Source organism: Erythrolamprus reginae, chromosome 2, assembly GCF_031021105.1.
Source record: "Erythrolamprus reginae isolate rEryReg1 chromosome 2, rEryReg1.hap1, whole genome shotgun sequence".
Lineage (NCBI taxonomy): Eukaryota > Metazoa > Chordata > Lepidosauria > Squamata > Dipsadidae > Erythrolamprus > Erythrolamprus reginae.
This window is the reverse complement of record NC_091951.1, coordinates 137124212-137149801: the sequence shown is the minus strand read 5'-3', so window position 1 is coordinate 137149801 and position 25590 is coordinate 137124212. Positions and strand designations below refer to the sequence as shown.

Sequence of the window (25590 nt, the reverse complement as noted above, 5' to 3'; positions counted from 1 at the left end):
GCACCACACAGTTATATCCTCACCAGGAGGCTTTAGTTGTGTGCAGGGCTGGAAAGGAAGTGCATTGGTAATTATCGCTATTCCAGATGTACCCAGCCTGGTATCCCCGACATAATAAGTTCCGCATTCATTACTTTGCAAAAGAAGCCATTGCACTTAAAGGACTGAAGGAGCCAGGGGCAGAACCAGTGGAGGAAGAAGAAGCTTTAGTAGAGCCATATGATCAAATTTGGCGTGTGGAGGACTTGGTTATTAGAGACGGGTTGAAATGAAATCAGATGGGCCTTGCTGAGGTTTCTCATAGAAGATGAACATGCAAAGTTTGCTGAAAATATATGAATAATATGCATGTTATACGAGTGCAGGGCTTTCCAAAACGAATCCTAACCATTTGCAAAGTGTCAAAGAAGATGGAGAGGAAACAGAATTGCAGACCCAATCTGGATTGGTCACCGAGACCAGAGGTTTTGTCTTCCGAGCTTTCGGATTTGTGCTGGAGCTCCTGGGACACATACATTTGTCTTCATTCAGGAAAGAGAATTGTTTGTACAAGATGTAGATTACTGTTCAGATGAGTCCTTTGGGATTGGGCGGCATAGAAGTCGAATAAATAAATGACTTGCTTAGTGCATCGTATAGCAGATTAATATTCCACCAGCTTTAATTATGACTATGAAGGTTTTTTCATAAATTGGAAAAAGGCAAATTTGTCTTGCACACCTTACAAGGCATAGGATTTGTGCAAGGAAGAATGTTGTTTTGAATATGTTATATGAAAACATGTGGGAGAAGATAGGAAGTGAAGGAAAGAAGGGAGAAGTGAAGAGCAAGCAAGAATAATGCAGTGAACTGAAAGAGACTTTATGGCTTAAGAAGCAATTTGGCAATAAGGAATGTTTGTTAGTAACTTTGATAGAAATTCAGTAGGGGAAACCAGAAGAAGGGTGTGTGAAAAGAAATGAGGAATAGCTCATTGTGGAGACTTGAAGATGCTTAGCTTTCAAGATGAATTCCTTTAACAAGTTTATTTAAATTTACTCCAATGGTGAACTCACTAAGGGAACTTCTAAAAGACCCCTTTCAATTCAAAAATATTATCTGAAATATATCCTATGTCCAAATTGGGTCATAATAATTTTGGCAAAATATATTCTGCTAAATCACAGTCAAGAGATCCAGAAACAAATATTGATTCCAGATTAGAAAAACAGCATTCTTTTAAAAAAAATTCCGCTGGATCAAATGTAATAGGGATAGAAATCTAAAATAAATTGGCCTACCAGTGAAATAACTGAGGACATTTAGACCTAGTACTAATTCTCGATTTTATGAAATATGGCTTTGATTTTCAAGATTTGTTGGTCACAGTTAATTTTGGTTTCCCATTTTTAAGTGATATGCATGGGTATGTTCTATATGACCATCAACCAAATATTAACACATCCATTTTCTTTGAGGCCCAGTTAATGTGGGAAAACATAAATAAGCTTCCCTTTTGGAGTCAGTTAGGTCTCCAGATTCATATTAATTCTATGAAGATACAAACATAAACACTTGTCAGGATATTAGAAAAGGTAATTTTATGAATTCTTAATTGTAAATTGCCAAGAATTAAAAGATAGAGTGGCATACTACTGCTACTGTTATGTTCAGTATTTTTGCTCATTTGCTAGAAGAATTGATCTTGAAAAAAATAAATGGCAGATTGGAAAGCTACTGAAGCGTTAGCATATGACACACTGGATTAAGAATGTTGGAGAAGGTTCAGAGCATAGAGATATATAGGAGTGAAAAGTGGATTTCCAATTCTAGAGGAACAGCACTAGCACTGTAAGTGGACAGTGGCGCTGGCTACATAGAAAAAAAGAAGGATGTACAGAACCGTTTGCTGGAATAAAGGAATATATAGAAAGTTAAGCAGAAAGGATCTGGATGGTTAAGAGAAGTATTGTCATGTGAGCAGTTGAATAGCCTTGTCCTAACAGCTTTGTGTACCCTCATTCTGGCTTTGTTGCTTGTTTTCCATCTTGCTAGATTATTTATACTTAAGCAAAGTAACCATAGTAGTTGGTAGAGCATGAGTGATATATAATATGACAGCTGGCATTTTCACCTCTCCAGGGGATCTTTACCTTGAAGCTAACAGTGAAACTGCCTTCTGACTGCAGATAAACTTTCAACATTTTAAAAACTCCAAATCTTTTAAACTCTTTTAAAAGCAGTTCCCAATAATAAATTGGTTAAAGCTGAACCAGTCTCCTGAAAGTCTTACCAGAGGTCTTCAGACCTCTGCTGGCTGGAGAATTCTGGGAATTGAAGTCCACAAGTCTTAAAGTTGCCATGTTTGAGGACTCCTGTCTTACTCAAACAATGAATTACGGGGCAATGATGACGTTAAATAACTGGATCTTCTTCTTTATCAAAAGTAAGATCTAATTATGAATCTGAGTTTTTCATTTTGAAATAATTTTGTAAAGAAGAATTTTATGTTTCTTTCAAACTCTTAAGAATTTGATAGTATTTATTTGCTGCTTCTTGGGACAAATGGGGGCCTGTTGATTCCTGTGAATAAGTGCCTTCTATTCCCTCTCTGCCAAAAATACTGTCAGTTTCATTTTTAAGGTAACAGTATTTAAAGTTACTGACTATTGCTTCTTACATCACTTTTTGTGATTGCTAATAGAATAGAACTGCTAAGAAAAAATATCCCCCCCCCTTTTTTTTTTACAAAACACTTAAAACAATCAGTTTAAAGGGCATTGCTTATGTTCAGCTTACTTTTTCTACTGGGAGCTTGTAGTCTCTATCCTTTGGCTTTAAATTCTACATAACCAATCTGAAAGTCCTTTAGCTTTCCAGATGTTTTTGGGCTACATCTGTTTTCATCTCCTTGACCACAGGGGGATTGTAGAATTTGCAGTTCAGAGGGTCACAGATTCCAACTCCTACTGAGTGCCCCAAGTCTTCCAAAGCCTAGAACAGCTGCTTCTAGAAAGACATAATTAGCCAAAATTATTAAAAATGTATCTAGTGAGATTCTTTTGTTATATGAATGGAAGACCAGTAGCAGGGAAAGAAAAGGGTACTATCAAACTCATGATTTTGTCACCCATCCTTTTCACAGCAAAAAAATTTGGTCATTGCAGAGGCTTTAGGGAATAAGACTCCCTTCTTCTTAAGTAGTTCGGTGCAATCAATATGGGGCTGAAGTATTTGTAAGTGGATAATAGATGAAAGATGTTTCTCTTTTGTACAGTTCTAGGACAGAATAATTCTGTTATGAATTGCAACATCAATTAGGATTAAAGTTTCTACCCAAGAAAATAGTTTTCTTAAATTAAAACTACAGTACGTATATCTTTTTTCAGGTGTAAGAAAGAAGTATAAAAAATTGTGGGGAAATGAATTGATTCAGTTCTTAAATGCATATTAACAAGAATTCAAGGTAGGTTTTTTTTTCTGTAGTAAGGTTTAAGTAAAGGAGTTTATTAGAAATTTTGTACAAGAAAGATGCTGTTTTTATTCCTCATAAGAAATTAGTATGGGTTTATTGTTCTGTTTCCTCTTGGATTTGAAATGTCAAGATATTACGAATTATCCTAAAAACATTGGCCTCTAGTAAAGCATATTTCTTCCTCCTTTTGGTTTCAAAAGAAAGCAAGAATAATCACTTTCAAGCCTGGAAGAATGCTATCTTCCACCTCAAATCAGTTAAAATAAAGATTCTTTGGTGGTAAGGACTTGGGGCAGTAGTAGGTTTAGGAAATGTTAAAGGCTTTTTTTTTCAATTGTTCAAAATATGGGATGATTTTAAACACAAAGAAGAAAAAAGAGAAAAATGCAGTTTTATTGCATTTTTAGAATTATTTTTTTAATGTATTGATTTAGAACAAATCTTTGTTAATGTTATTTTTAATCTGGGTGGCTCAATGTTTACAATCGCCTGCCTGACATCTGCTCTTAAAAGTATGTGTGGGGACATTGGGGTTGGGAGGGGCATCGGTGTGCAGCGTGTGATGCATGCAATTCAAATGGGGATTTTAAAACAAAACTTTAAAAAAAAATCATGCCAAAGTTAAGGCAGAGATTAGCTGGATAGATGGTTATATTCTAGGCATTAGCAGTTCACTATATTCCTCTATATATCATATATTATAAATTTGCATGTTAAAGTAAATAGAAGTAATCTATCCTATACAGCAAGCAACTTTTAACTTGGATTCCTTGTAAATTTGGTCACCTGTCTTGATTCAGGATTGTCTGAACACCTTCCGTTTGATTTTGTTCGTTTTTGTTTTTGGTCGCTACTGAATCTTTATTTTACCACCATTTCATTAAAGGGGCGTGGTTTATCCAAAGTTTCATAGAGCGTGTTGAGAGCGGAGCAACTTGAGTTTGCAGCCAGCACAAAAATTACGGTCAGTGGACATTTTCCCAGAAAGTACGTTATTCTTCTTTGCTGGCCTGTAGTTCTGCTAGAAACTACATGACAAAAGTATTGGAGAACTTTTCACCAATGAAGGCACCTACTCAATGTTATCCTCTTAGGAAGGTCAAAAGATTTCAGTTTGGTTTTGTATGTTCAACCTTTTGCTCTGTTGTTACTTCCAATAATTAAGGCTATATTTGTACACATTTATTTATTGCCCACAGGGAACTGTGTGTTGTTTTAATTTATTTTTTTAAACTTCCCTTTCTTTCACTTTGTACAGAAAATGTATTTTTTATGGATAGCATTCACTAAATAATTAACTGTCAAAGTGGAAATATGGGACATAGCAAATATACTGCAGTTTTTAGAATTTTGTTCTGATAAATCCCAGCACTGATCCTTTTCCAAGAGACTTGTAATATTTGAACTGTACTTGGACATGACAGGTTCTGGAATCATGTAACTTTGAAACCTCCTGGCTTCAGTGTCCCATTGTCATGCTGTTGAAGGGACCCAAAAGAAAGCAGTTCCTCAGCAAAAGGATAGAGAAGTACAAAACTTTTAAAAACGATTGTCTGACAGATTAATGAAATTATTTATGGGCAGCATTGGGAGAAAACACAAGATTGGAAATTGGATGCTCCTAATTATGTAGAATTACCAAACTATATTGAATCAGGGGATATTGTTTTGCACCCAAAATTTAAGCTGATATTGAATATATTTGCCTACTTGCTTTTAGACTTCTAGAATAGAATAAATACAGTGTATTGTTACCAATGAAGCTTTTAAGGAATATATATATTTGCTGATAATGAAAAGGAAGGGAGACTAGTATAGATCACTCTTCCATGTAGTAGCTGAGACAGGAGAAGAACTTGTGGTCTAGAGGTTAAAGCTACTGCCTTACAGGCAGACTGCCCCGTTTTGAATCCTGGTAAGGGTATGGCTAGCTGATGAGAGCAAAATAGCTTGAAATAGATCTATATTAGTCTCCCTTTTCAGCAAAAATGTGTTACACATATAGAATATACTTTATCGGCTATAAAAATTAACTGCCTTGAATGGCCCCTAGAGGGGCTGAGTGGCAAAAAGGAACCATATTTGGGAATCCCATGGTGATTCGACAGAAAAAAAACCCCATTTATATATATATATATATATTCCTAATACAGATGATCTCCCAAAAAAACTTAGTTCACAAAAATTACAAAGAAAAACAAATTTATATAGTTTTGTGGGAGAGATGAAGACACACGTGATAATTGTAAGCTAATGGGTAAGCTGATAAAGAATAATCATTAAAATATTATAGGGTACACATTCTTTTAAAATGTAATGAAAGCTAAACTGATTGGGGCATAGATGCAGAGTATTCAACCCCATGTCTTTGTTTCAGGAATGACGTTTTCCATTATTATTTCTGACAATACGTACTTAGTCATAGATTCTGCGTTATTCTTCAGAGATGTTTGGAGAAACTATTTTCATCTCAAAACTTTAAAATCACTTTGAAAGAGACACCTTTTCCACCAATCCTTCTTGAGAGGAGCTTATTTTTTGAAAACCCACAGTATTTATTTTTCCATTCATTTTTTCTCTTTCTTTTTTAATGGTTTGATTCTAGTTCCATATTGGTGTTGAACAAACCATTTTTTAAAAGTAAGGTAACAGTACTTGTATAAAAGTACTGGAGTTATTTATTTGGGCTGTGCTGAAGGTTGAAAACCATTTCCAAAACTCAACAATCATTTCCTTAAATCACATGAATCTATGACTGATCCCAACCACACCACTTGAATATGCCAGCAGTCTTCATTCCCATCTAATGTTTCATGGAATTTTGCATATATGCCTTCTCGATCTTGCTGAAGAAATTTCTCATTAGCATCCTATATTTCTAGGGCATTATTAAAAACATGAAAACTCAAGTGCCAACTGTACAATTTGATATTTTTAATAATAACATGAGGTTGACAACAACTTCCCTAAATGGTACCCATTGTTTTTGAATTTTTGTTTCAGTTGCAAACTTGTCAAAATCTCATGAGATACTTAAGTTATGCAAAATCTGTGTGCTTGCATAAAAATTCATGACGTTTGCGCTATTTAAAAACATTGCTACCTGTTGTAGTATTGCATAAAACCCCCACATTGGTGCTTGCCCTGAAAAGATTGATGGCTGCAGGAATCAGATGTAGAGTATTTCCACAGGGCAATAATCATTTAGTCTTCTTAGAGTGAACATTATAGTTCAGGGGTCCCCAAACTTGGCAATTTTAAGACTTGTGGACTTCAACTCTCAGAATTCTAGAAGTTAAAGTCCACAAGTCTTAAAGTTGCCAAGTTTGAAGAGCCCTATTATAGTTCACCTGCAAAAACAGGAAGTCTGAATTATGGTTTGCTCTTCTAAGACTTGGATAACACACATGGCGTTGGGCCCACTGAACAGCTTGTGTGGTTGGTTGAGCTTATGGGTTTTCCTACTGGCTGAAAAAGTCAGAAAACTACTTTTTCATTTAAATAATAATTGTGTTTTTGGGTTTTCAAGATTGTTGAAGAGGAATTTCAGATGTCTTCAATAGTCTGGTATAAAACACCATTTTGTGTCCCTCTGTTATAAGTGAACCATCCTGTAGGTTCAATAAGGCTATGTATGACAGTTATGATCACTTATTTCATCTTATTTGTTAGTTTAGCCATTTCACAGGTTGGGCTCACTGTCATGAATCCCATTGTCTTATTACTTGGCATGTGCAAAGTCTTAGAACAAGGATTTTCTTACACAGTAGTCATCGCCCTTGTTCTATGCCGTAGTCCAAACAGTTTGCCAGAAGTATTGTCTGCCTCCAGGTAGTGAGGTCAGTCTGGTCCATTTGAGTGGAACTTTGGGATTTAAAATTACATCCACAATAGTGTAAAGAACATTCTTCATTACTTTTGAAAAGCTTTTTTTACTGTTTGTACAAACCCTCATAGAAGCTTAAAAACAAAATAAAATGTTCTTTCCCTAAACATTTGTCTTCATTTTACAAGTTTCATCTCTTGTCTCCAAATATGTTCTTGCCCAAATAATAGTTCTGTCAGCCCCTTGAACATGAAACTTACCACATCAGGTGGATTCTAATTCCTGGTCAGCCTAATAATTTGTCATAGTGCCTGGGAAACGAGATCTGTAGTAATAACGTCTAGAACAGTGATGGCTAACCATTTTTTCCTCGGGTGCCAAAAGCATGTGTGAGTGCCCACACCCGTAATGTAAAGCCCCTCCCATGTGCACCACCCCCTCCGTTCTTCTCCCCTGCTTGCATGCATAATCCATTTTGACCTCACCAAAACAGCGCATGGAGTGGGAAGCCTCACGTCCCAAAACAGTGCAGGGGGGAGTTATCCCACATACAGGCCAGAGCCCCCAAAATCGGCTGGCTGGTGGAAGGAGTTAGCATATGCAGTGGAGCTGACCTGGCTGATGATTCTGGCCCGAGAGGGGCAGCATACAAATCTAATAAATAATAATTCTTGTGCTCCACGTGCCACCAGTGGCACTCGTGCCATAGGTTCTCCATCAAGGATCTAGAAGATACTGGATTAAGATAGTGTAGTGCAAGTAGTAGAACATGCCCTTGGGATTGAAAAAAAAGCAACTCTTCATTTACACATTAATGGCATTCAGCAAGGACTCTGGATAGAACAAAGGGAGCCCAAGTAACTCCTGAAAAATCTCATGACTTAAATGTCTGCTAAAATTGCATTGCTCTAAAATAGTTTGCAAAATGTTAACAGTTAGGGATCAACTGTGGGAGGATGTTCCACAGAATGCAGCCCTTTTGTGGAGAAAACTTGACACAGACTGCATCCCACGTACAGTATCCCAAGTACAGCTTTGATTACAAGAAACTGGCTTGTGACCCTATTTTCTATATTATTTTGGAGTATGTCCATTATCATATGCAATTCGTGAAAAAGGTGTCTCAACCTCTTTTCAAATGGAGCTGCTTGGGACTTGGATGCTTCACGGATGCTTCACACTTCGCTTTTATAGGGAAACTGGGGCGGCATCCATATTTCCTTTAAAACACAAGAGACGCAAGCTTCGTTCGATCTTCCATGTTTTGGAGTGCAAAACAAATTCAAGGTTCCTACATAGGGTGTGTATTCCATAATGCATGTTTTCAGACAATTTAAATGGTGTTCCTGCATTCTGTATCCAACTCGCCCACATCGTTGTCAAGCGACACCAGGAAGGTGGTTTTTGTCCTGGCGACAGATGATCCGCTATCAAGGTCATCAAATTTTTCCCCTTAGGTTGGCAGATGCAAGGCAGGAGTGCCCTTGAATGGGGATTACCTAAAAAGCTCTCTCCAATAATTGTTGGACAGCTTGTAAGTCTGCAGTGTACTTTATTCTTATCTTTCTGTCCTGCACCAGGATTTTCAATTTTGAGATTTACTTTCCAACACTGCCCTTTAATGCCCATTACCACTTAATTTATGGCCAGTGATTTAGGTAGGGCAGTGAAGGCGAACCTATGGCACGGGTGGCACGCAGAGCCATATCTGCTGGCACTTGAGCTTCAGTTCTAACATGTATGTCTGTACCAGCCAGGTGATTTTTGGCTCAGACAGAGGCTCGGGGGGGGGGCATTTTTGGCTTCCAGAGAGCATCCAGACAGGAAGGGGAAGGACATATTTACCCTTCCCCGGCTCCAGGGAACCCTTTGGAACCTGGGGAGGGCAAAACATGAGCCTATTGGGTTTACCAGAAGTCGGGAAACAGGCCGTTTACGGCTTCCAGGGGGCCTTCAGAGGGTGAGAGAAGCTATTTTCACCCTCCCCAGGCATTGGGTGTGGGCACTCGAACATGCGCAGTAGCGCACATCCACACTCTTTCGGGACGTGAGGGGAAAAAAGTTCGCCATCACTGAGGTAGGGTATGGATGCTGTTCTCTAATCATATGCCTTCCATATACAGTGATACCTCATCTTACGAACCCCTCGTCATACGAACCTTTTGAGATACGAACCCAGGGTTTAAGATTTTTTTGCCTCTTCTTCCGAACTATTTTCACCTTACGAACCTGCCGCCGCCGCTGGGATGGCCTGCCTCCGGACTTCCGTTGCCAGCTGAAGCGCCCGTTTTCGTGCTGGTGGGATTTCCCTGAGGCTCCCCCGCATGGGAAACCCCATCTCCGGATTTTGCGATGCTGCAGGGGAATCGCAATGGTATACAGTATATAAAATATGCCCCCATTCTGGTGCAGGGGTACGAATGTTGTCTGGTGTGGGCACAAATCACTAAGCACTTGTATGTTGTGTGTGTGTTTTATCTTTTAAAATCAATTTTTTTAAAACAAAAATTTAAGTAAGGCCCACTTGGAGCTAGGTTTTTATGCTCCTTATTTTGTGAGGCATCACCTGGGGAAGCTTGCTAATTTAGTACCTCAGACGCCGCCACTCGGGTCCTTCCTCCAGTGGGTGTGGAGAAGAGGGACAAAGGGGAAAGAGAGGGAGATGGGAATCTGGATGCCCACTCCTTGCCCCGGGAGCATCTTTCCTCTATCACTGAATTCCTTTACAAATCAGCAGCTGCCACAGTCTCCATGCAACATCCCCTCCTTACTTGTAATTTGACCCTCCCAGAGCCCTATGGTTATTTTTAACTTTACATTGACCGGCATAATTTTAATTATTGTTAAATCATGCCGACTGGGGGCAAGAGGCACGGACTTGTCCAGGAGTTCTGCATTTCCTGAAGCAGGTGGCACCCCCCCACCTCTTTTCTCCTTTTCAGTTCAAGTGGCTATTGCTTTTCAGGTTTCCTAAACAGTGCCTGGCTCCAAGGGCACCGAGGCCGCTCTGCTGAGGAAGGTAAGAGTCTTTGGGTGGGTCCTACTTGCTGCGCCAAACCTCCCTTTTCTCCTGGAATTCCCAAGCATGGAATCTTGAGGCAACTATACTCCAAAGCACAGCAGTTTCAAAGCAATTTTGAAAAGTGGGAGTGATAGGTGAAAGAGAAAATAGAGTCAAAGAGAAAATATTGTGAAAAGGAGAAAGAATTTGACCAAAGGTGGGAGGCAAGGTAGGGGCACATTTGGGGCATGCAAAATGTCCCCATGCCTCTCAATCCCTTTCAAGCAGTTGCTCAAAAAAGGCCACTGGGAAATAAGCTGGGCGAGATAATAAAGATTAAATGGACCAGTGAGCTATTGAAAGGAGCCAGCGTTTTTCCTCAAAGAGTTAATGATTTGTACGATGCTGCATAGAGAAGTATACAGTGTTCCCTCGATTTTTGCAGGGGATGCGTTCCGAGACCGCCCGCGAAAGTCGAATTTCCGTGAAGTAGAGATGCGGAAGTAAATACACTATTTTTGGCTATGAATAGTATCACAAGCCTTCCCTTAACACCTTAAACCCCTAAATTACAATTTCCCATTTCCTTAGCAACCATTTATATTATTAAACAACCATGTTTATTTATTAAAGTTTATTCTAAAAAAATATTTATTAAAGGTGGATGAAAATTTGGTGATGACATATGATGTTATTGGGCGGGAAAAACCGTGGTATAGGGGAAAAAGCCACGAAGTATTTTTTAATTAATATTTTTGAAAAACCGTGGTATAGACTTTTCGCAAAGTTTGAACCCGCGAAAATCAAGGGAATACTGTAATCCAAACACACATTTTTTGTATCAAACCTTAAAAACCTAAGTGAGCATAACATCTATTTTGTCTTTAGTAAGACACTCAGTACATTCAAGTTTTTGTGTGGTTACAAAATCTAGGGAGTAGAGTTAGGGTTAGGAACTACCGGTAACCCTTGACATACTACCTCAATTGAGCTCAAAATTTATGTTGGCAAGTCAGATAGTTAAGTGAGTTTTGCTTTATTTTACAACATTTCTGGCCACAGATGTTAAGTGCAGCTGTTAAGTTAGTAACATTGTTAAGAACACCTGGTTTCCCCATTGACTTAGCTCATCAGAAGGTCACAAAAAGTGATCGCATATCTCCAGGACACTGTCACGAGTCAGTTGCCAAGCCTCTGAATTTTGATCACATGACATGAGGATGTTGCAATGGTCATAAGTGTGAAAAATGGCCATACGTCACTTTTTTCAGTGCTTTCATAACTTTGGAAGGTCACTGAATCAACCGTTGTGAGTCAAGGAGTACCTGTAAGTGATTTCCATTTGAGACTATTTAAACTGAACAGTTTTAAGGACAATTTGGGGTTGTATATTCTGAACTCAACCCATAGAGCATGCATCCGAGGAAATTAAAAATATGTTGAAGAATATTGCAGAGCAGACTTTTTCTCCAGGTGGTGGTGGTGAGAATATAACCCTCCCCTCCATGGAGACGGTGGAACAGAGGCGTGTTGATATGGCTACATAGGAAGATCAAGGCCAGGCAGAGGAGAAACGTCTGCAAGCTCCTCCTGGTATTTGCGCTAGCCAAGGCCTTGGCCAAGACAAGTTCCAGAGATCAATGAATATACTGGATGCACACAATGAAGAGAGGAACTTGGTTTATGGATATCCTGCCTGCAATAGGCTGGTAAGAGGATTGTATGGAGTAAATGAAGAGCTCTTGGTGGTGTGTGTTTTTAGTTGTTTGTACATTTGTATCTCAGGTAGCGAGAAGAAAAATAGAAAGGTAAGTACTTGGTGTCTTGTCTTCACATCTGAACATGAAATTAAACTGTCTAGGAATTTGAAAAGTTTAGACGTTAATATATGCGCAACACTGGAAAAATGAAAATATATCCACCTATGATGAGTTAATAGAAAAAACAATGGCACATGAGGAAATGGACAGATTAACAATGGCAATGAAAGATAAGGATGAGAGGGGTTTGAGAGAAATTTTACCAATGGCTAGAAAAGAAAAATAGCCAAAAAACAGTCAAATAATTTGGGAAATAGGGAAAGAAAGAGAAGATAGAAACAGAAGACTGACGGCAGAAAAAGACCTCATGGTCCATCTAGTCTGCCCTTATACTATTTCCTGTATTTTATCTTACAATGGATATATGTTTATCCCAGGCATGTTTAAATTCAGTTACTGTGGATTTACCAACCATGTCTGCTGGAAGTTTGTTCCAAGGATCTACTACTCTTTCAGTGAAATAATATTTTCTCACGTTGTTTTTGATCTTTCCCCCAACTAACATCAGATTGTGTCCCCTTGTTCTTGTGTTCACTTTCCTATTAAAAACACTTCCCTCCTGAACCTTATTTAACCCTTTAACATATTTAAATGTTTCGATCATGTCCCCCCTTTTCCTTCTGTCCTCCAGACTATACAGATTGAGTTCATTAAGTTTTTCCTGATACGTTTTATGCTTAAGACCTTCCACCATTCTTGTGGCCCGTCTTTGGACCCGTTCAATTTTTTCAATATCTTTTTGTAGGTGAGGTCTCCAGAACTGAACACAGTACAGTGATCCCCCGAGTTTCCCGATCCCGATCATTGCGAAAGGCTATATCGCGATTTTTCAACCCGGAAGTAAAAACACCATCTGCGCATGCGCGCCCTTTTTTCTATGGCCACGCATGCGTAGATGGTGCCGGGCAGATCAGCTGCTAGGCGGCTTCCCTGGGTCTTCCCCCTCTTGCTGGCGGGAGGGCGAGCGGCGGGCATCAGCGAGGAGTTTGCGTGGGCGGCGGGGAAACCCCAGCGCCGCTTCCCAGCTGAGTCCTGAAGCCAAACGCGGAAGTTCGCTTCAGGACTCAGCTGGGAAGCGGCGCAAGCAAACGGCGTGGGCGGGCGAAGGGCGGGCGCGCGGGCAGGCAGGCGGCGGACAAGCGGCGGGTGGACAAGCGGCGGGCGCGGCAGCAGCGAGGAGTTTGCGTGGGCGGCGGGGAAACCCCAGCGCCGCTTCCCAGCTGAGTCCTGAAGCCAAACGCGGAAGTTCGCTTCAGGACTCAGCTGGGAAGCGGCGCGAGCGAACGGCGTGGGCGGGCGAAGGGCGGGCGCACGGGCAGGCAGGCGGCGGACAAGCGGCGGGCGCGGCAGCAGCGAGGAGTTTGCGTGGGCGGCGGGGAAACCCCAATCTTCGGCTCCTCGCTGCTGCGGCAGAAGTAAAAACACCATCTGCGCATGCGCAGATGGTGTTTTTACTTCCGCACCGCTACTTTGCGAAAAACCGATCATCGCGAGGGGTCCTGGAACGGAACCCTCGCGATAATCGGCGGACCACTGTATTCCAAATTTGGTCTCACCAGCGCTCTATATAAGGGGATCACAATCTCCCTCTTCCTGCTTGTTATACTTCTAGCTATGCAGCCAAGCATCCTACTTGCTTTTCCTACTGCCCGACCACACTGCTCACCCATTTTGAGACTGTCAGAAATCACTACCCCTAAATCCTTCTCTTCTGAAGATCAGTAAAAATTAACAGAAATGAAGGGTGTTATGCAAGAATTATAAATAATGAAATATAAACAACAATAATAGTGTGTATTGTGGAAATATCGTTATATGAAATAAGTTACAGGATGGTCACGAAGTGTCCAATGCTTTTAAATGTTTGTTTTGCATGTAAGTATATAAATAAATAAACTTTATTATTTAAAAAAAGAAAAGCTTAGAAGTTATGAAACATATTTTCCTTTGGCCCTCATCTTTTCTTTGATCTTGCTCTCCTACATAGGTTGTGATTAGTAAAAATCTGCAAGTACAAATGACGTGTTGCAATTATCGACCAGCTGGATGTCGATGGAGATGGTGCTTATTGTTTGTCCTTTGGACTTGCTCTGGAACAGGTAAAAATGAATTTGCTAAAATTCAGCTGTCCCGATTTTTAATCTACAATGAGTGATTTCTTAGGGCTGGTGCACTCTGTCTAAAAGGGGAGTAGAGGTGGGAAGTGTAATATCCCATAAATTTACCAGTTTAGAATGGGTATATTATTATTTCTCCTTTTTATTATCTTCTTTATTCTCACCTCTTATCAGTATTATTAAGATGACTATCATTATTTGCATGTACAATGAAAGCTTCTGTACAGGAGACAAATCTCTTTTGTGTCTGATCACATTTGGCCAAAGTATTCAATTCCATGCAATTCTTCTTTTTCCAATCATGTCTATCATATGATTTATTTATTTTTTGTCTCACTTGAATCTCTGATTCGCTTGCAAGCTCAAACCATTTCTGATCATAGTTATGCAAAACTAAATGGACCCTGTAATAGCAGCTAGGCATGCAGGAGGCATAAAACCTTTCAAACTCTTAAATACAGAACACTGAAGGATTTGTATGTGTGCATGCATAATCAAAATATTGCATATTTGTTTGCCATAATTTCTTCAACAAGGTACTGTATATGTGGAGTTATTCTCAAATTTTCAACTGGTACAATTTAAGTTATAATAATAACAGTGTGAACTGAGGCTGTGGTTATGCTGCAAACACTTATTCAAGGTTCGTGTTCAATCTGGAGCCAAAATAGCTGAGGGAGTTATTTTTCCCAATTCCAAATCTTTTTTTAAAAAAAATATATTTTTATTGATTTTATAATATAAAACGCACACACAACATATAACAAGTGCTCAGTGATTAGTGCCCGTCACCAGACAACATTCATTTTCATTCATTTCATTCATTTTATTGGATTTGTATGCCGCTCCTCTCCGTAGACTCGGGGCGGCTAACAACAGTAATAAAAACAACGTGCGACAATCCAATACTAAAAACTAAAAACCCTTAATTTAAAACCAATCATACGCATAAGGCCCAGAACTTATTTAGAACTTTTCCAATTTGACAAAGAATCATTGATGAGCATTTGGGATATAATTTTTGCGCTAGCTTTGCTGAAATCATGACATAACACTATGATTCTCACAATCTATTGAGAAAACTACTTGATTAAAAAAAACTAAACTATACAAGATTTATAAAAGAATGTTTTTTAAAAAGTGAGATAGTTTGTCAAGATTTTTTGAAAGATTCATGCTGATTTCTGATAATTATTATAATTGGGAGCCCGTGTCAGTTTAATTATTTTCTTTTCAGAGGAACAGTATAATATCTTCTCCATTCGGCTCTTCATCAATGCTACAAGATTTCTGAAAAACAATACAAAATAATGTGCCTAGATTATCATCAAATTCTTTCAGTACCCTAAGGTGTAATTTATCTAGTCTTGTAATGGAACTGCATTCAAAGTATGCCATTATTCCTTGTAGTATTTTCAAGCTTCACAATTCAGCAATGCCACAATTGCCTAACATACACACACACACACACACACACACTTATGGAGGGAAAAAAATTAAAACAAAAATGCATATTTCTACCTTTTTTTAGTTATTAACATTTTGCAATTGGTAATTGACGTTCTCTCGTTTAATGTTTTATTTTGAATGAATTTAAAGTAGCCTTATTGTCCGCAGCCAATCTTAACTCAACTAAGGATTTTTGTCACCATTTTTACCCTTTCTGGCTATTTGTCAATACACAAATATATTGACAAATAATGACTGCATTTTTTATAGTGACATTTTCTATCTTCTTTTTATTGTTATTGTCACTCCTGTTCTCACTTTTTGCTTTTCTGTACAGAAGCATTGTTCTCTTTGGAATGCTTTAATTAGTGTTTCACTAATATCCAGGTTTAATTAGTATATAAATTGAACAAATAAAATAGAATTCTAAAATCAAGAATTCAAGATTTTGTTAGTATTGTCCTCTAAAGTTCCTCTTACTTCCATTTCCTCTACTGATTAAGTTCAAATTAACAAGAAGTTCCACCACATTAATTTGAACATAATCAATAACGATGATTAAAGTAGTGGGCCTTCTTATTCCTCTTCCTGAAAGAGAAGAGGAAGACAGAGACAAATGTTAGGGACTTCCTGAAATTAATTGACACTCTGATTGATTTTTGTCTCCTACAATTTTGTTAGGGTAATTGAAGTCTTCTATCATTATTAACTATCAATATTATTATCATATATTAATGGGAAGAATTGACCTCTCCCTGTTTCTATTTTTTTTTCAATAAATGTTATTAATTTTCATAAAATAGACAAAACTGACAAACATACATTTGACATAGAAATGGGGCTGCATCTTCCCCGCTTATTCTAGAAGTAAAATTTCAATACAGAAAAAAGAATACATTGAAAACACTTTAAATCAACTCATTGCTTTAAATGAAAAGAAGAAATTTGTTTTACCTTATATAGTAAGTCTTCATATATAAACTACTTCTGACATAACTTTTAAGTCATATCCCTATTTATACAATTCTCTTATTCTTTTTACTTTTAGTTTTTCTTCTTATTTATCCATATATACACTTTGATCCATATCTCATAAAATTCTATTTCCTCTTGGTCTTTTAACCATATCCATTTCATATCCATTTCAGCACAGTCTAATATTTTCTTAATAACCTCCTCTTATTTGGGAACGTTTTCCCCTTTCCAATTTTGCGCATACACTATCCTGGCCGCTGTCAAAATATGAATGACTAGATGTAGAATTTCTTTCTTATACAGTGATACCTCATCTTACAAACGCCTCGTCATACAAACTTTTCGAGATACAAACCCGAGGTTTAAGATTTTTTTGCCTCTTCTTACAAACTATTTTCACCTTACAAACCCACTGCCGCCGCTGGGATGGCCCACCTCCAGACTTCTGTTGCCAGAGAAGCACCCATTTTTGTGCTGCTGGGATTCCCCTCAGGCTCCCCTCCATGGGAAACCCCACCTCCGGACTTCCGTTGCCAGTGAAGTGCTCGTTTTTGCAATGTTGAGATTCCCCTGTGGGATTCCCCTGCAACATCGCAAAAACACAGAAGTCCAGAGGTGGGGTTTCCTATGGAGGGGAGCCTCAGGGGAATCCCAGCAGCACAAAAACGGGCGCTTCGGCTGGCAAAAGGGGTGAATTTTGGGCTTGCACGCATTAATTGCTTTTCCATTGATTCCTATGGGAAACACTGTTTCATCTTACAAACTTTTCACCTTAAGAACCCCGGAACCAATTAAGTTTGTAAGAAAAGGTATCACTGTATTTCTGATTAGTTATGCCCAGTAAATAAAATTCCGGGGTTTTTTCTATCTCCTGTCTTACTATTTCTTTTATTATTCTTTCTATCATTTTCCAATAAAGCTTAACTTACCTCTCCCTGTTTCTAAGAGGTCTGTAAGGGTTGTGCATAAGCAACCTTTGCACCTACCGTCTCTGTTCTACTGTCCTATTGTCCTCTTTTTTCATTACTTTTAACTTTTTTTTTACAAACGACTATTTATTTATTTATTCAATTTTTATGCCGCCCTTCTCCTTAGACTCAGGGCGGCTTACAACATGTTAGCAATAGAACTTTTTAACAGAGCCAGCATATTGCCCCCACAATCTGGGTCCTCATTTTACCCACCTTGGAAGGATGGAAGGCTGAGTCAACCTTGAGCTGGTGATGAGATTTGAACCGCTGACCTACAGATCTACAGTCAGCTTCAGTGGCCTGCAGTGCAGCACTCTACCTGCTGCGCCACCCCGGCTCTTTTGTATATGCTTTTATGTTTGACAAATAAATAAATAAATAAATAAATATTTTTTTAAAAAATGAATGAATGAAGGAATGAAGGAATGAATGAACGAATGATACCCCGTGCCTCTTTAATAGATTCGGCATTTGCTTTTAAAAAGCAACGTCCATCTTTTCTTCACCTGGGTAGGTGAAAGTAGACTCCCACAGTAACATTGTGTGCAAATATTCCTCCACTTATTTTAACCTAGATGCTCTCTACAATATCCCCTACAAGTTCACTCTTTTGGATTTCTTGGGAGGTATGGATACTTTTAGCAACCAATCCAACGCTCCCTCCCTTTCAACTGTTTAGGTTCCTTTTAAAGGAATGATGTTTTCTCCCCAGCTGAAGTGTGGCCACTCATTGTTCTCATCCTTTGACTTGTTCTTCAAACTTTCCTATAATATAATGATGCATTACACTTGCAGATTCTCATCTGGTAATTTTCACTTTGTTTTTTAAGTTAATGCCAGTGGAAGGCCTCTGCCTCTCCTTCTCCTTCTCAGGTTCTCAAATTAGCCAAGCATGGACTGTCGATTTAAAGGGGAAAAGTTCTAGAGACCCTTCCTTAAATTCCATTCTTTGCTCAGTGATAGGAATATCCTTTTCCAGTATTTTTTAAAAAGGCAATTTTGTTGGTCTTTTAATATCTTTTAATATCTGTTCATTTTATTAAACATTAAATTTGCTAATTTAATTTAAATTGCAGCGTAACTATTACCTTTCTGCTGTTTTATTGCTTTTATGTTAGAAACATAGAAACATAGAAGACTGACAGCAGAAAAAGACCTCATCATCCATCTAGTCTGCCCTTATACTATGTCCTGTATTTTATCTTACAATGGATATATGTTTATCCCAGGCATGTTTAAATTCAGTTACTGTGGATTTATCTACCACGTCTGCTGGAAGTTTGTTCCAAGGATCTACTACTCTTTCAGTAAAATAATATTTTCTCATGTTGCTTTTGATCTTTGTAAGTTAGGTATTTTGAATGATGTTCTAACACGTGATGTTAGCATTTGCAAGCTGCAATAGAAACTTTGCTCTGAAAATATTTATTTTATAAATAAATATACGCAGAAAGTGTCTTTCCCACCTGGTCTCCCCCCAAATATGAAATAATACATATAAATGACCGCATTGTGCTGGTTTAATAATTTTATGTTTTTCTAACATTGGGATCAGTAGTGCATTCTAAAACCCTTTACTACCGGTTTACACGCTTTCCCTTGCGACACTTTTGTGCATGCACAGGAGCATCCCAGGTGAGTGGGAGGAGCCTCCCGCCACCGGCATCACCAGTTCTTAGAACTGGACCTAGCCGGGAGCTACCCCCGCTGCTTGGGATACGGTATCTAAGGCTCAGGGCAGCTGCAGCCTTGGATTACATTCCTGGTGGAGGATGTCCTACAACATTGCCATGAATTATCACTGAATAACCACTGGCTCCAGCAGGAGAATGCGCTCTAAGGCTTCAAGAGTAATTGTTGAAGAGAAGGTGGGCTCCTAGAAGTCATGTGCTTTCCACCAATCAACGAGGAAGGATAAAATTGTGAAGGCAGCAAGTGGGGTGCTTTTTAAACTATCAACCTGGCACAAGCTGAGGAAAGTGAAGAATGGATTTTATTTATTTATTTATTTATTTATTCATTCATTCATTCATTCATTCATTCATTCATTCATTTATTGTATTTGTATGCTGCCCCTCTCCGAAGACTCGGGGCGGCTAACAGCAATAATAAGACAGCATATAATAATAATCCAATACTAAAAACAATTAAAAACCCATTATAATAAAAAAAAACCAAACATACATACAGACATACCATGCATAAAATTATAACAGCCTAGGGGGAAAGAGTATCTCAGTTCCCCCATGCCTGGGTGGCAGAGGTGGGTTTTAAGTAGCTTACGAAAGGCAAGGAGGGTGGGGGCAATTCTAATCTCTGGGGGGAATTGGTTCCAGAGGGCCGGGGCCGCCACAGAGAAGACTCTTCCCCTGGGTCCCGCCAAGTGGCATTGTTTAGTTGATGGGACCCGGAGAAGACCCACTCTGTGGGATCTAACTGGTCGCTGGGATTCGTGCAGCAGAATGCGGTCCTGGAGATAATCTGGTCCGGTGCCATGAATGGCTTTATAGGTCATACGTTGCCCTTAAGCCATGCTTAAGCCATTCTCAGAAACCAATATACAGTGATACCTCGTGTTATGAATCCCTCTTCATACGAACTTTTCATGATACCCGGTGCTTAACATATTTTACGAACTATTTTCACTTTACGAACCTAAGCCGCCACTGCTGAGATGCCCCACCTCTGAATTTCCATTGTCAGAAAGAACACGGGGATTCCCCTGGGGCTCCCCTCACTGGGAAACCCCACCTCCAGACTTCCATTGTCAGAGGAAGTGCGGGGATTCCCTGGAGGCTCCCCTCACTGGGATTCAAAGCAGCGCCAGCAAAAATGAAGGGAATCCCAGGGGAATCCCCATGCTTCGGCTGACAACGGAAGTCCGGAGGTGGGGTTTCCCAGCGGCGCAAGGCAAAAGGGGTGACTTTTGGGATGGGGCTGCACGCATTATTTGCTTTTACATTGACTCCTGTGGGGAAAATTGCTTCGTCTTATGAACTTTTCATCTTACGAACCTGGTCACGGAATGAATTAAGTTTGTAAGATGAGGTATCACTGTACACTGCTCAAAAAAATAAAGGGAACACGCAAATGACACATTCTGGATCTGATTGAATGAAATAATACTTTGTTCTGTACAAAGTTGAATGTGCACAGCATGTGAAATTGATTGTCCATCAGTGTTGCTTCCTAAGTGGACAGTTTGATTTGAGAGAAGTTTGATTTACTTGGAGTTATATTGTGTTGTTTAAGTGTTCCCTTTATTTTTTTGAGCAATGTATTCTTTTGCTTTTCTGGGGAGCAGAGTTTCTATTAACCTAGAGATTGCATCTAAGTTGCGGAGGTGGAGTAGGGAATCAGGGAGGGATATTTCAAGAGAGGCTGGGTGGCTGGCCATCTGTCAGGCGTCTGCAGCTGTGGATTATCTTCAAGGTCCCTTTCAAACCTGGCATGCTCTGATTCCTCCTTTACTTTAAAATTCCCTCTGGCTCTCTCTGACCATTTCTTCCTCTTTCCAAAAACACCTGATAAACAAGGGGGCTAGATGGTAAGATTCCCATTTCTGCCAGCCAGCCCTCACATTATAGCTTGTCTTCTCCACTATTCTCATTACCAGAATAGCCATCAAAAGCTGGTGTCACTTTGCAAAAGGGATTAGGCACTGGATAATTTGTGTTGCACCAGATTTGAATTGTGAAGTTATCAATAGTAATTCTTCTAGTGGCATAAGAGCCAGGGTGGCACAATGGTTAGAGTGCAGCACCGCAGGCTACTTCAGCTAACTGCTAGCCGTAGTCCAGCAGTTCAAATCTCACCACCGGCTCATGGCTGATTCAGCCTCCCATCCTCCCTAGGTGGGCAAAAGGAGAACCCAGATTGTTGGGGGCAATACACTGATTCTGTAAACCGCTTAGTGAAAGCACTATGAAGGGGTATATAAGTCTAAATGCTAAATGCTATAATGGAGAAAGAGAATAAGATTAATTGCAGATGTTCATTTCAAAAGATACTGGGTGGATCAGATCAAAATATATAATTGAAACAGATAATAATGAAAGGGAAAAGGAATCCTCTATCTGAGTATTGCATTGGCAGTTCTGTGTTAGCAAAAACTTCAGAAGAGAAGGATTTAAGGGTTGTGATTTCTGACAGTCTGAAAATGGGTGAGCAGTGTGGTTGGGTGGTACGGAAAGCAAGTAGGATGCTTGGCTACATAACTAGAGGTATAACAAGCATGGTGAGACCACATTTGGAGTGCTGTGTTCAGTTCTGGAGACCTCACCTACAAAAAGATATTGACAAAATTGAACGGGTCCAAAGACGGGCCACAAGAATGGTGGAAGGTCTTAAGCATAAAACCTATCAGGAAAGACTTAATGAACTCAATCTATATAGTCTGGAAGACAGAAGGAAAAGGGGGGACATGATCGAAACATTTAAATATGTTAAAGGGTTAAATAAGGTCCAGGAGGGAAGTGTTTTTAATAGGAAAGTGAACACAAGAACAAGGGGACACAATCTGAAGTTAGTTGGGGGAAAGATCAAAAGCAACATGAGAAAATATTATTTTACTGAAAGAGTAGTAGATCCTTGGAACAAACTTCCAGCAGACGTGGTTGGTAAATCCACAGTAACTGAATTTAAACATGCCTGGGATAAACATATATCCATTGTAAGATAAAATACAGAAAATAGTATAAGGGCAGACTAGATGGACCATGAGGTCTTTTTCTGCCATCAGTCTTCTATGTTTCTATGAATAATAATTAAGCCAGAATAGTTTAAAAAATACCCAGAGATTTCACTGACACCTTAATAAGGTCTGGTCTTAAGAGTCTTCCCAAAGAACAGGTGAGTGCCATATAATGTATATCTTGAGGTGGGGGATACTATTGTAGTGGACTGGGCCAGCAACAGTGAAGTGGCATAAGATAGCAATGTTTGAGTGAGGGAGACCCAGATTACACCCACTTTGCCCAAATGCAATGGGCTGGCAGAACAATTGCAGAAGTAGGGCATTATTGTATTTTGTGAAGGGAGTTCCCCTCTTTTGCTTTTCGTAAGCAAAAGATTGAAAAGCATAGGTGCAGATGTAGCAGATTAAAGTGGCCAATAGATGCTGGGTAGTTTCCAGTCTCTAACTGGGTCACCACTGCAGTCATGCTGAAACTGCAGGAAATCGTGCACAGAGGAAGGCATATGTTGGAAATGTTCCATCAATGCCACAGATACTAATTTAAGTGGCCCTGGACATGAGCTGGAGATGAGGTAAAGGCTGCCTCATGAAAACCATCGGAATTGACAAAATCTCCATCTGTCAATTGCAAAAGGCCGCTTTACTGGGATCGGCAAACATAATTCGCCGCTACATCACGCAGTCCTAGGTGCTTGGGAAGCGCCCGACTGGTGATGAAATATGAAATCCAGCATAGTGATCTCGTTTGCTGTGTTGCATTGATAATAATAATAATAATAATTAGGAAAGAGAAACAAAGAAAAGAAATACAGTGGTACCTGTACCTAAGAATGCCTCTACTTACAAACTTTATTGATTAGAACCGGGTGCTCAAGATTTTTTTGCCTTTCCTCAAGAAACATTTTCTACTTACAAACCCGAGCCTCCGAAACTGTAACCGGAAAAGGCAGGGAGAAGTCTCTGTGGGGCCTCTCTAGGAATCTCCTGGGAGGAAGCAGGGCCTCCACCTTCCCTGTGGTTTCCCTAATCGCACACATTATTTGCTTTTACATTGATTCCTATGGGAAAATTGCTTCTTCTTGCAAACTTTTCTACTTAAGAACCTGGTCACGGAACAAATTAAGTTCGTAAGTAGAGGTATCACTGTACTAGTTTGCTTGAAGCCCTTCAGCCTGTCTCTGATCTGGGTATGATTAGTTGAATGATTGGAGCCGGATATAATTAACAGCACCCTGATGAGGGTGAGGGAGGTAATCCAGGTGCACTTACATGATCCAATACCGAATCCTGAGGGAGCAGCACAGTGGTGAAATCCGAATTTTTTTACTACCTGTTCTGTGGGCGTGGCTTGGTGGGTGTGGCTTGTTGGACATGGCAGGGGAAGGACACTGCAAAATCCCCATTCCCTCCCCACTCCTGACAGAAGGATATTGCAAAATCCCCATTACTTCCCTACTGTGGGGCCAAACTACTCAAAATTTCTACTACTGGTTCTCCAGAACCTGCTGGATTTCATCCCTGGAACAGCAATACTTGAACAATTGAGGGAGATCCCATGAGCCCTGCCTCCAATGACCCATCCTCTCCAACATTTCCTCTACTCCTTTCTTTTCTTGCCCTCTGTCCTCATTCAATATGCAAAAACTGTGCATATTTATGGTTGGTAAATCCACAGTAACTGAATTTAAACATGCCTGGGATAAACATATATCCATTGTAAGATAAAACACAGGAAATAGTATAAGGGCAGACTAGATGGACCATGAGGTCTCTTTCTGCCGTCAGTCTTCTATGTTTCTATGTTTCTATTCATTGTCAGATGTTTTATTTATTCAATTTTATTTATTCAATTTTTCATATTCTTCACATGGGAGCATGGAACAGATGTCATAAGAAAGTAAACAAATTCTAAGTTCAAATTCCTGGCTGATTTGGCATAGATTCTGTATTTGGGAATGAGGAGAAACAGAGTGAAGGCAGCTTTGGCACAAGAGGCACAATCTAGCTGTGTTTTGCTCTGCAGTTGCCTGGCACCATCTCACTTGTCTGCCTGAGTCTGCCTCCACCTCTCATCCTGTCCTGGGCTTTCGGGAGGTCTTGAGAAGAGGCAAAGGATGCACCAGCCGAGGACTCTCTTCCACGGGCCAAGAAGTGCACGTCATCAGCCTGCGCAAGGGAGGGCCTGCCAATGCTCAGGTACAGGGCAGTTGGGTTGAGGGGGCAACACTGGCTAATGCTCTCCGTGGTCTGGCTGCCTCTGACACAGCTCCTTTCCTTGAAACTGGCTTGAATTGGGAAGGGAGTCATTCCCACAAAACCTTCCATCAAGGAATCCGATAACAATTCAAATAAACCTTAAATGCTAGGGGGTCAGGTGACCTGAGGAACTGCCTTATCCCCATCACATCAGCCACTCCGATCTGGTCATGCAGGGAAGCTATGCTGTGGACCCCTCGGTTTAAGAATTTCAACTGGGGGGGATCCTGGAAGAGAGCCTTCTCTGCTCTTGCTCCTGCCCTCAGAAATCCTCCCAGTACCTCTCCAAAGGAGAGGCGGCCTCTCTCTCTCCTGGCCTTTTTAAAAAAAGGATCTGCCAATTTGCACGGCCCTTGCGGAGCACACAACTCTAGGCTGGTCGGTGCCTTAAGGCCAGGGGTGGACTACCAAACCCAGCTCTACCGAAACGCGTCGGGAGCGTACCCGTTCCCAGCGTGTGATTCAGCTTCTGCACATGAGCAGAAGTGAAATGTTGCACAAAGACACAGGTACGTGCTATATCCAGGGTTTTTTTTGGTTCTGCGCATGTGCAGAAGCAAAAAACCCTGGAAATTGGAGAGAAATTGGAAATTGGAGAGAAGAGCTGCTGGTCACTCGCAACCGGCAAAACAAAGTAAGATCTGCCGGCAAAAGATGCTGGCCCTATACGTCCACGGCCCCGCCACCTCCCATGACCCCATCAGGCCACGCCATCCCGCCAGGCTGCACCACCCCACCAGCCCCTGTGGCCCCATCAGGCTCCTCCGTCAGCCCTTGTGGCCCCACCACCAGCCCCCACAGCCCCTCAAGGCTACGCCACCCCACCAGGCCCCTCCACCAGCACTGCTTGCCCTCACTCCCCCCACCACTCCATGCCCCTCATCCCTTGCCCCTGCTTACCTGGGACACCTCCTGCAGGGGCCACGGCACAGAGAGCAGGCCGGGCCCAATTCTGGCCACATGGCCTGTTCTGTGCTCTCCCATGCTGGAGGCATCTCTTCTGTGACCCGGGAGATCAAAGCTTT

The 25590-nt window shown here is 40.4% G+C and overlaps 1 protein-coding gene across 1 annotated transcript in view; it reads left to right on the top strand.

Moving 5' to 3' along the window:
- Positions 1 to 16221: 16221 nt before the first annotated feature.
- The window catches only part of LOC139159432 (transforming growth factor beta receptor type 3-like), a 44465-nt gene continuing 35096 nt past the window's right edge, over positions 16222 to 25590 (top strand). Inside the window, exons 1-3 of the mRNA XM_070736749.1 lie at positions 16222 to 16285; positions 18189 to 18239; positions 24315 to 24505. Coding sequence (XP_070592850.1) covers positions 16222 to 16285; positions 18189 to 18239; positions 24315 to 24505 — 306 coding nt within the window. The remainder of the gene's footprint in view (positions 16286 to 18188; positions 18240 to 24314; positions 24506 to 25590) is intronic.